The sequence below is a fragment of the Gadus morhua genome, chromosome 2, assembly GCF_902167405.1.
Source record: "Gadus morhua chromosome 2, gadMor3.0, whole genome shotgun sequence".
Taxonomy (NCBI): domain Eukaryota; kingdom Metazoa; phylum Chordata; class Actinopteri; order Gadiformes; family Gadidae; genus Gadus; species Gadus morhua.
The window spans coordinates 26,458,894-26,473,893 of NC_044049.1; the positions used below are offsets into that span (position 1 = coordinate 26,458,894).

At 48.0% G+C, this 15,000-nt stretch overlaps 1 protein-coding gene and 1 long non-coding RNA gene across 2 annotated transcripts in view; both read right to left on the reverse strand.

The window, feature by feature from the left end:
* Positions 1 to 6,188, reverse strand: part of brsk1b (BR serine/threonine kinase 1b) — a 27,921-nt gene extending 21,733 nt beyond the window's left edge. The window contains 4 exon segments of the mRNA XM_030348136.1: positions 28 to 168; positions 2,333 to 2,418; positions 3,861 to 3,955; positions 4,429 to 6,188. Of these exon segments, the coding sequence (XP_030203996.1) occupies positions 28 to 168; positions 2,333 to 2,418; positions 3,861 to 3,955; positions 4,429 to 4,516 (410 nt within the window). The 5' untranslated portion in view covers positions 4,517 to 6,188.
* Positions 6,189 to 11,021: 4,833 nt separating this feature from the next.
* Positions 11,022 to 15,000, reverse strand: part of LOC115535757 (uncharacterized) — an 8,947-nt gene continuing 4,968 nt past the window's right edge. The window contains exons 3-4 of the long non-coding RNA XR_003974552.1: positions 12,108 to 12,218; positions 11,022 to 11,413 (exon numbers count right to left, since the gene is read on the reverse strand). This is a non-coding gene — a long non-coding RNA (uncharacterized LOC115535757). The remainder of the gene's footprint in view (positions 11,414 to 12,107; positions 12,219 to 15,000) is intronic.

The following is a 15,000-nucleotide window of genomic DNA, read 5'->3' on the forward strand; positions in this document are numbered from 1 at the left end:
ACACCAGAGAGCGATGAGGTCACCCACCATATGGAGTGACTGTGGCAGAAGTCCAGCGCGGAGATGATCTGCCTGAAGAACTTGCGCGCCTCCTTGGGCGTGAGTCGGCCCTTCTTCACCAGGTAGTCGAAGAGCTCTCCGCCTGACACGTGTTCCAGAACCAGGTACCTGGGGGGGGGGGGGGGGGGGCAGAAGGTTAGAGTCCCACTACTGATGGCACATGGTTCGGACGCTCGCCTCGAAAAAAATCATAATCACCGTTATTTTGGGCACTATGGAATCACGATTATTCAAACGATTATTATTGAGGTTGAAAACGTGATGCATTTATTAAGTATTTCTCTCCAAAATAACACGTGTGCCAATAGAACATTTTCTAATTGGAAATAATGTACAAATATGTATCCAGCTTTTCAATTTCTATAGAACATTTTATGAATAAAATAAATACACTTGAGTATATTAGCATGGAGATTGTTGTACCCAAAGACCTAAATCATGATCAAAATACGATTAATCGCATAGCCCTCTTTGATGGTGAGGTAAAGTGTGGTAGGACAGAAGCTAGAGCTAGCGGTCGGATATGATATTATACGAGAATACGAGAGAGAGCAGTCCCACGCAGCAGGTACCCTGACAGACAGGAATGTGTGTACACAATGCGTACACACATTCCTGTCACATTCCTGTCACATTCCTGTCACATTCCTGTGTACACCAAGTTTGATGGACATTACCTGTCCAGGTTTTTGACGGGTAAAATCTGTTGGGGTGGGGGGGGGATGTCAACATCCTAAAGTTAGTGAGAGTGCCATGTGTTCAAAATTAATAATCGTCTGGTTTACGTTCAAATTCACACATCTCTCACGTGCACACACTTTAAATATTTCAGACCAAACAGATGTATGCTGTACACCATATGTTGCATAATAAGGGCCCTATTTGTTGCCTGAACAGGTACTTTTGGGTCCTTGCATACGACGGCACTACTGATCCAGATCCTGCGCAGCCCTCGGCCGCGAGGTCGGAGGTCAGAGAGGGCTGGAACACGAGGAGGGTGGAGGACGGATGGGACGGAGGCGGCGGAAAGGAAATCCCAAGGAAACTACGTCCCTCAACATGTGGTGCAGCCTGTTTTAAAGTGTTCCAGCTCAGACAACATCGAATGCCATTAATCCGATAAATATATATTACATTTTGTCATCTGTGGCAGAAGACGATGTTACGATACACACCACCTAAGTGGCTTTTCTGTTCTCCTACAAATACAAGACGCAGGGGGGCGATGTTTAAGGAACGGTTCATTGTGAGGTTTGCTGAAAATTATACATGGCCTGGTGCTCCATGTTGCATGGCAGGAGATCTCTCTCTGAGAGTGTGCGTGTGTGTGTGTGTGGAGATGGCTGGTTTAACCTGGGACACACACACACTAATTACTCAATGAGCGACCTGTCCAGTCTGACTGGACCAGAGTCCAGTCAGACTCGTCCAGGTGAGGCTGCTTGAACCAGCCATCATCCTCACGCACCGCCACATCCTGTTAGGTCATCTTAGGCCCGTCAACACGACACCAGAGAGAAAGCCGTTGTCCGCAAGACTGTGGCATTCTTCGTTGTTTTTTTTGCAGAAAAGTTACACCACCACCTACTGGCCTCTTATACTTACTACACCGTTTTCACTCGTTACGTTCCATTTGGAAGAGGAGAATTCTGAAAACGTTGTCGTCTGGATGCAAAGTTTGGGATTCAAAACTCTTGGGATTCAAAACTTCCTTTCTCTGTCTGTATACGGTCTGGGAAACTCCAAGGGCAAAAGTTCACTGTGGAATGCCATCAGCCCCATGTCCAAGATTAGCATAATTAGCATGGGTGCCAGTTCCATCCCTGGTCTGGGTGCTGGAGACTGTCGAGCTAGGCTAGGTTAGGCTAGGCTAGGCTAGGCTGGGCTCAACCAGTATCTTGGTCAGATATTTTGAAAGGCTAACTTTTTGTACCTTGATTTCTTGCTTTTACAGTTGATTAAATAGTGGTATAGAGGTGTATCTATGAATTATTCATCAATGATTATTATATATTAGCTTTAGCTTTCTCAGCTTGTTATTGACATGGCGTTGATAAAACGCCAGCCAAACTAAAAGGTTGGACCTCGTTATTTCTTATACCCTGAAAGATGGAGGTCTGCGGAGATGCACCCACGGTTATTTCAGTTTTCTTTGTATTTTGTTTTGCCGGATAAAACCGTGACACATCTATAATTTAAAATCAGTGATGAATGAGCCCGATGAGAGGCTGCCTGGCAGTGCTGGGACGTGTGCGGCGGCGGTAATACTCACAGGTATTTGTTATTCTCGTACACATCGTGTAGCTTCAGAACGTGAGGGTGTTCGATGAGTTTAAGAATCGCAATTTCCCTCTCCACCTGGGGACAGAGGAAGAGAGGGAGGCATGAGAGGGGAGAACAAAAGTCAGGCCTATATGGGCCAACTAGAGCAGAAGAGGTTAACAGAGAGGTTAATATTGTGTTCTAATGCTGTTGAGCAGTTATCCTACATATTTACATTTACATTGAGGGTATTTAGCAGACGTATTTTATTCAAAGCGACTTACAATAAGTACTTTTGTCAGAAGAAAGAAACAACACTATATGGCTGTCTGCACAGTAAGGATTTTCATGGAACCAAGTGCCAAGCACTAGCAATTGTTAAATTAACCCATTCCCCGTACACAACAAAGATAGCTAGGATACATCACTTATCAACACAAGCCTTCACCCACACAACATAAACACGATTTTCGCCCACCGGGGGGGGGGGACAACTAAAAAAAGTTGGCTGCATCATCTCGACATTTTGGGGTTCTGTAAGTACTTAGCAGCTAATTGCGAGGTGGTGTCTCCTGATGCTACTAAAAAGCTGTGGTGCTGGAGTGACTGATTGGAACAGCCACGGACACGCAGGGGTGAGCGCGACAGTGCGCTTTCCTGGATAGCACTCAGAGTCAGAACACATGTAGATGGACAGGGAAAGTCCTTATTCATCCAGGAGGCTTTTGGTTGTCGTATGGAGTAATAAAGTAAACTCTGAATTGGTTGTTTGACGGCAGAGTCGATGTAGTGCGAATTCAACTTCACAAACAGTGTTACATAACAATGCGTTCCTTTAAACCTAAACTCAAGTATCCACAAGCCTCCAAAAAAACGGCAGGCCATAATTCCTGCTGCATCAGCCAGCGGTCCTTTTAATCGCCAATGAAATGAAGAGCTTATACTTGGCCTGTTGTCTGGAACGTATTGCCCACACAATGGGCTGCTCCCCGTTCCATGCACACAGCCAGGCTATTCTTGGCCGTATATAGAGAGAGACTGAGAGTCAGAGAAGGTTATTGAGTGCAGTCTCTTAGTCTCTCCACATGTCTGCCACTGTGGTCTGGTAGGTAGAGGCCTATATGAAATCAATATCAACTTTAAAGTAATACCTCACTGCCCTGTTTGCTTTTCTGTCGAACATAACCCCGAGTCTGATTCAATGTGTGTGAGTTGCGTGTGTATGTTTGTATGGTTCACTCCATCATCTTGTTTTATGATGCAATTACATACACAGGCAGATTTATGGACCGACAGACAGAGGGGTGGATGTACAGACATGCAGACCGACAGATATACGGACTGACAGACAGAGACAGACAGACAGACGTGCAAACAGACAGACAGACAGACAGACGGATAGACAGATATACAGACTAACAGACGGAGACAGACAGATGTACAAACAGAGAGACGGACAGAGAGAGACTGACAGACAGACAGACGGACGTACGGATGGGCAAACAACAGAAAGACGGACAGACAGGCAAATCCCCTACCTTCATAAGAACCGATTCAGAGAGCTTTTCTCTGTTCACTATCTTGATGGCCACCTTCTGGCCTGTGATACAGTGAACCCCCAACTTCACCAGCCCTGCCCAGGGAAACGGGGGAGAGAGAGACAAGAGAGGAGTGAATGAAGGAAGGGCAGACAGAGGAGGCAATAATCCTGTATCTACACGTGTATAACAATAGAACACACACACAGTATACATGCAGGCATACTCACGTTAACACACGCACACACACAATGATATATGCTTTTGCACACACACGCGCGCGCGCACACACACACACACACACACACACACACACACACACACACACACACACACACACACACACACACACACACACACACACAGTAAACAAGTGATGAGTAAATCAGCATTCCACTGCAGTGTGAGTATGGAGAGAAGTTCTAGAAGACACACTACGGTCCACTTCCCACACCCACGAGGGGGGCCCGACGTGCGTTTCTTAGTTAAATGGAAGCAAACGCAATGACATTCCACTCTCCACCCTACAAACGGAGGAGGACGATGGAGGAGGGAAGGTGTAGCTTACCTGTCTGTCCCTTCCCGAGCGTCTTCTCTAGTCGGTAAGGCCCCACGTACTGGCTGGACTGGCCTACGGACAGCTCCTTGCCGCTCATCCTTTCCCGCAAGCTCCGTCCCACCCCGTCCCCCCGCGGCCAAGAGACGAGAGACGGCGTAAATTCGAATTCCCGTTGAACGGCGAAATCACATCAGCAGCGATCGGCAGAGAGATGGCGATGGGTGCCTCTTCGCGCGTGGCCACGCCGTAACGACATTACACACACCGCTATTGCGATGTCGCCGGAGGGGAGGGCAGGGAGGTAGCGGGATGGAGCAGGAGGAAGATATGTGTGTGCGTGTGTGTGTGTTGGGGGGCGAGGGGGTGGGTGGGGTGGCTCGGTTGTGCTGAATGATCGGAGGGGGCTGGTTCGTGATCGCAAGACGAAACAAGCTAACGCCGGCGGGGCCTAGACTGCCGGGCACTTGTCATGCATCCTGCAGGCAAACTACACCCGGAGCAGTCCGTGTGAGGAATGAAAGAGGGTCGAGGATGAGTGGATGAAGCCTCTTGAGATGTTCAGATGTCTTTAGTGTGTTTCCCACGCACAACCTCAGAGCTCCTCGCCTTGTCTCAAAAGTCCGAATTGCGGGACGTGCATCAGTGGCATGAGGATGAGGATGATGAAGTCGGTGAGCGGTCCCGATGAGTCTAGAAGGTATGGCTGAACGTGGGCTACGCCTAGAAGAACGAGGCTCAGCCTCCGTGTAAGCCGCCTCTAATGTCTAGTTCTCTCTCTGGCTATATATAGTGGACTCAAAGTGAGCAGATGGAGTCATGACATCCAGTGGGACGGTTACATTTGTTACACACTGACCAGTGAGAAAACAGTGTCAAATATCACCCGAGTCAAAATGTCCTCACCTAACCGAATGCATGCATTCATCAACAGCACACAATCACCCAAACCCCCCTCATACGGTGAAATACAGGGCTAGGCTCTCACAAATTAATGCATGGTCCAAATGCAGGCCCTGCACACACATATTCGTCTTCTTATCAAGTCCAGGCCGGGATGTCCGGGAATAGCCCGGTGTATCAGGTACAGGCTAATATTCCATTATCACAACAGCAGCAGTGGCAGCAGCACCAGAATGGGTTTTCCAATATCCGGTGTACACTTTAGTTCACCCCCGGCCCTGCATCAAGGAGGGAGGGGTGGAGGGTGGAGGGGTGCACTATCAAAACAGCCTCTGCCGGGGCGCTATTAGTCTAGGCTGCCCTGCCTAACTCAGCAGCCTCACCGAGATATTGCAACCGTCCAAAAAAAAGGGGGGGTCGGCCTGTTAGGCTATTTGTTGTGGGACAATGGGTCCTCCCTGGTCCGCGGTGGATCTAGAAACAACCACCGTCGCTGCTGGTGGTGCTGGTGATGAGGATAACCGCCTCGCCGTCCCTGTCGTTGGCTCCCTTGCTCTCTCTCCCACCCTCTCTCTCTCCTCGGCCGCGGACGATGCTCATGGTATCACAGCATCTTCTCCTCCCTGTAGCCCACGACGACGCTCGCATCCCACGCCGGCCCGTCACTGTCCTCCTCCCGGCGGAATGTAGAGAAACAGCGCGTCCTTTGCCCTGAAAACAGTGCGGTGGATATGTCCCGGTGCGCCAAAGTTCCCCTGGTCCAGGCTCCAGAATCCGCCTTTTCATCAGAGATAGAGAGCGCCTGTCTCGCTGCAGCTCCGCTAAAACCCCCCGTCGCTCTTATTTTTTTGGTTCAACCCTCTCTACTCTCTTCCCGTTCTCTCTCTCTCTCTCTCTCTCTCTCTCTCTCTCTCTCTCTCTCTCTCTCTCTCTCTCTCTCTCTCTCTCTCTCTCTCTCTCTCTCTCTCTCTCTCTCTCTCTCTCTCTCTCTCTCTCTCTCTCTCTCTCTCTCTCTCTCTCTCTCTCTCTCTCTCTCTCTCTCTCTCTCTCTCACTGCCTCCCTCTCTCTCCCTTCGCTCTAGTCGATACGGGCAGCATCAGCATCCGGGTTCCGTTTACCCCCCCCCCCCCCCCCCTTCCACACACACACACGCACACACCCAACACTCTCCCTTTCCCATCAGTCCCTCGCCTCGACCTCACCCTCTGACTTTGCGTCTCTCCATCTGTTCATATAACTCAGATCGATTCATTATTTATTTCATGTCGCAACACTTTATTGTTTGTACATTATTGTTATAGTAGGTATTCGCATGTATAACAATTGTAAACACATTTACAGACAGTAGACATTGCGTTTAATACCCCTTCTTCGTCATGCATGGTTCCATTGTGTAAATAATGAATCAATGCCCCGTGCGGACAGCAGGGTAGGCTGGCCCAGGCTGTAGCGGGACAGCCGGTTAGCTTGGGCCGCTGCTGTAGCGGGACACGTCCCGTGCCGAGCCTTGAAGAGGAGAACACCGGTGGCTCACGAACAGGGGGAGCAGGTGCAGCCGGAACAAAGGGGATGGGACCCAAACACAGACGAGGACTCGGGGAAACGTTACATCATGGCTTTTAATGAAGAAAACTCAAGGATGGCAGTTAACTGATAAAAACATGACAAATATAGGCCTAACGACGCGACAATGGAACAAAGGAAGTGACCTGGTAAATATAGTGCACTAATGAGGCAAGATTTAAAAGGACGCTCAGCAGGTGAGAAGAGGGGGCAGATGTAAGGACGTCTGGCGGGCAGGTGGAGAACGAGAACCAGTGCTAAGGACCCGGGATGGGCGATGCGGTTAGGACACGGGGATCCCAAATCTAATCCCGATTAATCTTAAACGCTCAAAGCGACCAGGTTGATTACATTTGAGTGGATAGCCTACTACGTGTGTGTTTGTGCGTGTGTGTGTGTGTGTGCGCGCGCGTGCGCGTGTGCGCGTATGTGTGCGTGTGTGTTTGTGTTTGCGTGGGAGGATAAAGAGAATTAGTAAAACAAAGAGTGAGTATTAATGGCTACATGAAGAGGTTGGTTTACGTAAGAACACACATGGAATAACAAATAAGAGACAACCCAAACAAAAATGTTGCCACAATCCAACACTTTCCCGTTAATAAAAAAGCATGGACACATGTATTTACTTGAATTACTTGAAAAAGTCTCCTAATTTTCATCCTGCACCGCAATTATTCCCTGTAACCACAAGATAGCGCCCGAGCCCAGCCAGCGGCCCAGCCCAGTCGCCTTGTTTCCCAGAATGATCTCCCGCATGCCTGGTCTCGAAGTGAGACTATCTGTGATTAATAACCATCATCAGAGGAGGCGAGTTGTTAAACTCCTCTGCAGTCATGAGACGAACGGAGAAATATGCACCGCGTGCTGCTATACACCAGGCGGTATATCGTCCTGCCTCGGCCGGCCTGGTCGCTCTGCGAAGGGGCAGGAATGGATTTCCAGTGAGCCGCGCAATAAAATCAAGAGCTCAACGTCAATGCTGTCCTTCCCCTGCTCTTGCTTCTTTCTTATTTTCCTTTTTGTTGCAATCGATGGTAAAAAAAAAAAAAATCCTGTCCGGTTAAAAAACAAGACACTTTAATACAGCATGACAGCTGTTTTGCATTAAAATACGTCAACGTTTGTGACCCTCCACTTACCTGCATTGGGCAGGCTTATACACGTGTTGTCGGTGTCGTTTTCTATTATCATATGCATATCAATATAGTTCCTGGTCTGCGTTAATTTGTATGCTTTTTCCTTTTTATAATTTTCATAAAAGTCCAATTTTTGCACACAAGTAAATTTCGTCCAATTATGTTGCTCCTTGGTCAACTGCCACTCATAGCACGGTGATTGACAGCTAGCTTTGGCTTTTGACTGGTTCAAATATCAAGGTGAAGCCCCGCCCTAAACTCCATCGGCTGCGTGCGGACGGCGCCTCATGGCTCTGGCGGAAGTCTCCTGGCCGGCATACTGGAGTAAAGCGCGTTCCGATTGGTTACATCCCCTTAGCTCAGTTGCAGCTCTCGGTCCGTATTCTCAGGTTCTAATAGATTAGGTTTCGGCAGAGGAGCTTTCCTGCCCACATGCATAATCCCTCCTTGAGTCTGGTTCTTCCGTTCTTCTTTTGTTGTTTAACTTGTGTGCCAACTTGAGCTGCCAAACGGTTTGATAAAGGCACCAGCCCCAGTTCTGCTACGGGGGTGTATAACCAATGGGAATGAGGCTTTACAATAGGCTTCATGAGTGGAAAAAGATGAAAACAAGATAAATATAAAACAAACGCAGAGCGGGGACTTCATTGTATGTATTCATGTATTAAAGAATAATTGTACATTTGGTATTAATAAGCTTTCAGGCATCTCTAAATGCAATTAATGAGGGGGGGGGGGGGGGGTTAGAATGTCTAAATAGAAAGCTCTAAAATTATGTAGGGACACACAATTTGGAAATGTGCACTTTGCATACATATTTTATGGAGGGGGAGCGGATTAGAAGCCTGATGTTTAAATATTGCTCCGTCGTCAGTTTCAGAGGAGCTCTGGCGTATAGCCTTTCGCTTGCACTGTCGTTGTTCACCTGCTTGCCACCGGTCAACACCTCAGTGGACAAACGAGGCCTCCTGCTGCCCGCTGGTCCATCTCAGACATCATGCACCGTGTATGAAAGATGCAGTTCGATATTTATTGAGGGAAAGAGATGATGGCACTTTTTGTTCATGATTTCACTCCTTTAAAATCGCTCTTTAACTAAGTGCACTTATTATGGGTCGTCTCACAAAGTAGACTGTAGATTAAGCATCCAAAATCGGAGAGGCATTTCTCTTACTTTCGCTTCATAATTGTTTCAAACAAATGTTGCTGCAAAAAAGTGTCCGTAAAGGTTTCATATCAACACTGTGTCGACTGCTATAACACAGTAGGACTGCTGTATCTGTGGTGGAAACATCCATATGTTGTTTACTTTTAATCTTTTAATCTTTGTTTTCAATACCTTGTTTGACGAGCCAACCTACCGGTTCCTATAGTGTTATCTACCTTTGTGCCTGGGGTGGTCAAAATACCCTTTACCTTCCCCTGTTAAAATAAATCACAATGTTCCTACTAAACCGGGGGAGGAATTTCTGTTTCAGTTCTGCTCTTCTGTACAGTACATACACAGTATACATGAATAGAATATTGGCAACATCCGAATATAGAATACTATTCTACACACACCCATTTCACTTTTATGTCTGCTGTAAGAGGGTAACAGTGTTTTCTTTTAATGCCTCAACGCAAAATGCTTTTCGGTCCCACTGATGAGGGACAAGCATGTTTTCTGATCTGAATCATGGATTGTAATCATGGAAACTTAGTGCATGACATTCGTTCGCCTCCCTGTTTACTGTTAACATGTGTTGTATGGGCGTAGTAACTAGACGCCACCAACTGTGATGTGCTCCGTGACATTTACACACACACACACACACACACACGCACGGTTACACATCAAACACACACACGCGCACATACATACACACCACACACACAGATGGACTGAGACACCTTTAGAGTCTGACAGCCCATGGAGAGTTGGGGGCTGGTGACAGGTGTACATTACAGTATGTCCATGCAGACGTATCTATATGTAGATATGTACGGAGAGAGAGCTAAATATATAGACCTTTAGTATGGGTCGAAGACCAATATAAGTAGTGGTCAGTCTGGCTGTGACCTGGCTGTAGAGGAAGTGGCTGGACAGCTTAGAATGGCAAAAATATGGCACCGGGAATATTACTGTATAGTGACTTTTTACGATTTGCTGAAATTCCTCTGTTTGGAGATCTTTGATCACGTAAAAAGACATCCATCACATTAAAAAAAACACAATCTTTGTCTACAAATTAACAAGCCTCTTTGTTTAAATCCAAAATAAATTGCCTGCTGGAACAATTCCCATTTTCTGTAAACGTTGGTGGATCTTAACACACACACATCCTGCTTCTGATTGGATCAAATAAGTGCCATCACGGTGGTTACTTTTGGTCGATTGAATTGAATTCTAGTCGCAATGACTCGATTAAACAGATGTGTGATTCTGTACCTGAAGAAAGCTTTTCTTTGTTACTCATTCAGATGACGCCCAGAGAGCAACAATCCAATACAAAAAATACAGATTACCGCGTTCATTGAAATAGAATCTTTTGCAATGAGGGGCTATTTTCTGGTTAAAATCGAGACAGCTTATCCCTTTTTTTTGCAAATATGTCTCCCCTTGTTGCATCTACAGTCACACAACAATTCTACCAAACACTGCCAGCGTTCAATTTTGTCCACTAGGTGAAGACCTTTCTGGACACCAGCTTTCCTTACTGTGGCTGGGATTGTTTTTTTTTATTCTGCAAATATTTTCCCTGCTTTCGGCTCTTTGTATCCCGACTATACTAATGCATTGTCTCTGGGTCTCTCTACATCTGCCAACTCACTATCTCTTTTGTAACAATATTTGAAGACCCCCCCTATCCTACAAATTTGTACTGTAGCCAAAAAGCACAGCTGTCCGACACACGGATTTCCCTCCCCCCCGTCCCTGAACCCGGGATTAACCCAGACTGATGTCCACCAAACTGAATTAACAGAGCCCCAAAAAAAACATAATTACATTTCGGCACCAATTCTTTTTTAAACTCTTTATTTCCATTTAAATGTATTAATTTCAAGTCAACAATATACATGAAATCCTCATGGTCTCTCTGGAACTGCATACAATTCAAACGCATCGTATCCACATACTGGGGAGAGGAAAGGGGGTTTACAGTGGGGGAGACGTTGGAAGACACCATTAAATCCTAAAACAGAGGGGTGGTGGGGAGAGGGGAGAGGAGGGGGGGGGGGGGGGGGGGGGGGGGTTGGAGAACGGTTAAAGTCGAGGTGCTTCAGCCGCCAGATTCCGAACCTCCGGTCCGAGGTCGACACAATCCTCATCACGCCGCCAGAGAAGTCGTTCAGTCCAGTGCTGTTGTGCAGAAGGGAATGCTGGGAACTGGGAGGACTCAGTGCAGTGGACCTGGGGGGGGGGGGGGGGGGGGGGGACAGAGAGAGAGAGAGAGAGAGAGAGAGAGGGGAAATGAGCTAAAGCAAAGCATGTGTTGCACGTGTGGGTCACCAAGACGCCAAGCCAGCTCAACCTCCCAGGGTACATTGCTGAAGGGGCAAAAGATATTTCAGTTTGCTCCAAAGGGGGGGGGGGGGGGGGGGGGGTTGGTTGCTGTACCCCGGCATGGGGAGGGGGCCATGGGGTGGGCGTGAAGCCGGCTATAAAGCAGACCACATGACTCCCCTGTGAGGGCCCTGATTGGCTGCCCGAGCCACGTTCTGTATGTTTTGCAGGCGTAGGGGATTTAGGGTAGATGATCGAAGCAGTCAATACTAATTACCTTTTTACTAGTAACGAGTCACCATTTCATTATTTACCTGTGAATCAAATAAAATGCCTAGAAAAAATAAAGGATACGATTTCCAAATTTTCCGCAAATGTTGTATCAACAAACCCTCCAACTTCAACAGGGCGAAAATAAAAAATATTTCGAACATTTTAATGTGTCGGTTTGGGTTGTTGTAGTGTCAGAAAAAAGGCTCCGTTCAGGACTAGAGTCTAAATCTAATAGTACAGTGGTCTCCCCCGCCCCCCAACCAGGGGAAGGTCACAAGCTTCAAAATAAAAGCGTCAGCAGAGCTCTGCATCGTTTGGCGGGGCTTACGTTTGCGGTAGGAGCGGCGGTCTTCACGACGTCTCGGCGGCCGCGCTCTTCACACAGGCGGCGAAGGCCTCCAACAGGTCCTTGCAGCCTTCGGCTCCGTTCGCTGCCACACTGAGGAGGAGGAAGAGGAAGAGGAAGAGAAGAAGAGGACGATGAAGGATCTGAGACGGTATACATTGCAGGTTCTGGCAGTCTTGTGTCCCATGTATGAAATGTATTAGCTTGCTGCCTGCCCAGGGACTGCCACGATAGTATAAATAAATATAATATAATGCTCAATGGCCCCCGGTCAAATACAGGAGAGGTTGAAGAAGAGAACCTCCCAGGTGTGCAGATATCTGGTGTCAATATTGGAGACAACAAGCAAAAATACACAAGATGTGTATCGTCTGCATTGGATTGGAATGATACACAACTTGTACGACAAACATATCACACATACTCACGTCAAGTTATGTCTGATCAAATTGAGATTATTTTGTGATATATATATCGTCCAGATTATTTGTAAATATTCAAAATAACCCCACGTTGTGTATCAGCCCTAACCATTCATTAAAATGAATTGACTGGGACTCGTCTGAAATTGATTGCTGTAAAGTGTAGACAGAAATGTCCCCCAAATCCCACTGCCCTGTCCCTCTGAAGCGAGAGAGGCAGAGGCCACAGATGGTTGAAGATATTTGGACCACGCAAGATGTCCATTATCAACATGAACCCAAATTGTTAAATTGTGTGTTCACTCAATGGCAGCGCAGGGCAGTACGCTGCATCAGCTTAGTACCGTCAACCCGGCGCACATCGAGGCCAAGTTGACCTCTCCCGTCTACAGCAGACAGAGAGAAAGACCGACTAGATGAGAGGGAGAGATAGAGAGAGGGGTGAGAGAGAGAGGGAGTGAGAGAGAGATTATTTCCGTCCAACACAGCCACAGACATTGTCATGGCAAGTTAGGGTGATGAATCGAAAGGAGAGAGAGAGCAAGAGAGAACAAACAAGAGAATGAATAGGGAGAGGGAGGGCGATGAAGGGATAAACCACAGCGTCCTGTTCGCCAGTAGGCCGGGAAGGGAGCGATTGCGTAAACCCGCCATGATACACGCCATGGATTAACATAATGGGAGAGGGGTTTGGAGGTCAACACGTAACGAAAGGGCCCCTCCCCTCTCTCCCCCCTGCCTCCCCCTGGTCATCCCTCCTCTCTCCTCCCTCTTCATTTCCTGCATGGGCACCACAGCGTTTACACAGCCGCCCCAGCCTACAGGGCAGAGAGCTGGGGTCTCAGTCCCAGTGGACTGCATCTTCCCCATCACACGTCACTCTCTATTATTACCCCAGCCGCATCGACACAGAGTCGATTATCACTCAATAATTCCATGTGTGAGTGCTCTTGACTGCCCCCCCCCCCCACCCCCCCCCAGCGTCATCATCACCATAGGCTCCTCCCCCTTACATCACCGTCGTTGCGGGCTGGATATTACGCAACTCACAGCTGGAGGAGACCGGATTAACCTTTACCGTGCTTCCACCCCGCCGTCGAAGTGGAGCAAGGACGGATGGACAGTGTGTGTGTGTGTGTGTGTGTGTGTGTGTGTGTGTGTGTGTGTGTGTGTGTGTGTGTGTGTGTGTGTGTGTGTGTGTGTGTGTGTGTGTGTGTGTGTGTGTGTGTGTGTGTGTGTGTGTGTGTGTGTGCGTGCACTTGCGGGTCTCCAAGCCCCGAGTCTCCAAGCGTAGAGCAGAACCTCGACTGTCAGATAATCCCTCCAACAGATCCGCCATCCTCAGGACCAAGCTGGCCCAGAGAGCGGCGGGAAAGCCACCTTCTGACCAATCACATCAAACCACGGGCAGTCCTCATTACCAAAATGGAGGTAGGATGGTCACATTATAATCTAGGCTAAAATATTTACCTAGCAAAGGACTTTTGGACAAAAGGTATCAATTGTTCAAGGACTGAGCCAAACATGATTTCCCTTGGCCAAGACCTCTCTACAAGGGGACCCCATTTCAGTCCCCTACATAAAGCAGCAATGCCATTTTGAAACTTTTCCGTCCTATGCTACACCATTAGCTTGCCACAGAGTAGCATTGTTAGCATGCTAGTGATGGAGTTCTGGCTGGGGGGAGGGGGGGGTGTGTGGGGGCGGGGCCTGCTTGGACACAACCAGGAAATGGAGGCTGAATAATTTAGCGGGAGAGGTCCTCTTGAGACGGACATGAATAATGGACGGCTCACGCTGCGGCAGGGGCCGGAGAACAAATGGCGGCCGATCGGCCGAACCACTTAAGGGTGAGGGAGGATGTACAGCAGGCCTGCCCGGGCCTAATGGTTGATTACATGTTGGCGTGGGAGAGGGGGAGGGGCGCTGGATGCTTAGGGCCACCAGCCAATGAGCTGAGGAGGAGGGTGGGTTTGATAGAGCATCTGGCCAATAGGGTGAGGAGGAGGGTGTGTTTGACAGAGCATCTGGCCAATGGGGGGGTAGAGAGGGGTTTGGTTACTACCAATGTGCAATTTAGTCCACCAGTATATCACAACTGCCTTAGGGACATCATAAGTCATCTTATGGCCATGCTGAATAGGTAAACGAGTACATCGTCAGAAGAAATAAAACAATACATCGCTGTTGGTACAGTGAAGATGTTCATAGAACCAAGTGCCAAGCAGCAACAATTGTAAGGTTTACCCGTTCCCTGTATACAACAAATCTAGCTAGGGGACTCTTCAAAACAGGTTGGACATGTAGGAAGTTGACACAAACTCCCCCCCCTCAGTACTTAGTGTATACTCATACTACAATGATGAATGAACAGTGGCTCCATCTGAAACCCGTATGTCAGGAGTTGGAGGGGGGGGGACTTCAGAGACTCCTGCAGAGTCACCACATTCCAG